A 1,565-nucleotide genomic window follows, 5' to 3' on the forward strand; every position below is an offset into this window, starting at 1 on the left:
AAAATCGAATAATCGACTTTTTTAGAAAAAATCAAATAATCGATAATAAAAAGGAACCGCAAGCAGCAACTAAAAATAAACTTAAAACTTGATCTTGCTACAATGTCCTAAACGTTCCCACGACATTAAAATCTTCGATCCGCCTTAAAATTTGTTTCTTTTTTCAAACTTAAAATTAAATTTAGATAAAAGAAACACTTTAAAAATAGTTTAAAAACTAATTCAAAATTAAGTGTAAATAGTTTGAGATTTAAATTAGGAACAAACACGTTTCAAGTCCCATACAAATTTCACCAATCCCTTAAAAAATTAAAAATAAACTATTTGTTTTTAAATTATGGAATACAAGAAGAATATGTATGTCTGATTTTATTTAAAGTGTTTTTTTTTTTCCTTTTTCGTTTAAAGAATTCTTGTTTTTTGATCAGAATGGCATTGTTTTAAATTCTTATAATTATATAAATGTATGGTCAAGCTTAAATACATAATAATAATGAAATTTGCCACAAAAATAATATAAACAAATTATAAAGAAAAATTGAAACAATATAGAATATAAAACGAGAAAAATCAAGAACAACAATAATTCAAAAATTTGTTAAAGAATGATTTGAAATCTTATGGAATTCAGTTTAAATTTGTTTTTCCTAAAATACTCGCTAAATAATTTTGTTAACAAAATTATCACGATCAATAATAATAATAGTATAAGAAAATAATATACAGTTTATAATTAGTACATATGTATGTATGAATAATAAGAGATAAATAATAAATTTGTTTCATATGCGAATAGTTACTAAAATATAATTAGAAATTAGATCATGTTTTTATGGTTTAAATAATTTACAAAATTATAATAAATGTTTTTCTTTTTTTTTTAATTGTTTATAACTTTTGCAAACTTTTCGCTTTTTTTTTCATTTTAACATAATTTTAAGTGGGTTTTGGGTTTTTTTTTTGTTTTATTTCTTAACAAACTAAATTAAAATCTAATAACGTTGTTGTAATTGTTAATCGCCAGCATCCTCCCATTTGCGTTCTTCCATTATGCGATCGAAACAATCGGAAAGGAAAGCGTGCTAAAGAAATAACATAAAAATTATTGAAAAGAAACTTCAATTTAACAAGATAAACTTACATAAGGTGTATAAACCTTAACCCATCTAGCGGGTTTATCGGGTCGATTGTATTGGAAACAGAATGACATAGACTCTTCATCACTCTCCCAGCGTGTTATGCTATCCCAGGTTAATTCCACCATTTGGGCTTCTAAAGAGCCGTCTTCGCGACAAGCATGTAAACGAAAACTTTTCATGCCTAAAAAACAAAAATAATTAAATCTCTATCCTTTAAATAAAACCCAAGACAAAAACCTACCCACTGCTGGCACAACATGACCCTCTTTACGACTATCGCAAGCACAGTGAGGAAATACCACATCTCCATAACCGGGCAATGTACGAGCCAAAGCCAAATACTCAGAAGCCTTTTTAGCATCCTGCAAAGCTTTCAATTCATATAAACGTCCTTCGGCTCGTATATTCCCACGATTAACTTCATCC

General features: G+C 27.3%; 1 protein-coding gene across 2 annotated transcripts in view; it reads right to left on the bottom strand.

Annotated features, from left to right (window-relative positions):
- Nucleotides 1-354: 354 nt before the first annotated feature.
- Nucleotides 355-1,565, bottom strand: part of LOC119611788 (sorting nexin-27) — a 26,645-nt gene continuing 25,434 nt past the window's right edge. For both annotated transcript variants that reach the window (XM_037967480.1, XM_037967481.1), the window contains 3 exons: nucleotides 1,381-1,565; nucleotides 1,142-1,320; nucleotides 355-1,082 (listed from right to left, as the gene is read on the bottom strand). The exon at nucleotides 1,381-1,565 is cut by the window's right edge and continues 651 nt beyond it. In XM_037967480.1, coding sequence (XP_037823408.1) covers nucleotides 1,014-1,082; nucleotides 1,142-1,320; nucleotides 1,381-1,565 — 433 coding nt within the window. In that variant the 3' untranslated portion in view covers nucleotides 355-1,013. The remainder of the gene's footprint in view (nucleotides 1,083-1,141; nucleotides 1,321-1,380) is intronic.

Source organism: Lucilia sericata, unplaced genomic scaffold (genome assembly GCF_015586225.1).
Source record: "Lucilia sericata isolate MDLA Ls3-8-SP2 unplaced genomic scaffold, ASM1558622v1 Contig001533F_arrow, whole genome shotgun sequence".
In the NCBI taxonomy this organism is placed as follows: domain Eukaryota; kingdom Metazoa; phylum Arthropoda; class Insecta; order Diptera; family Calliphoridae; genus Lucilia; species Lucilia sericata.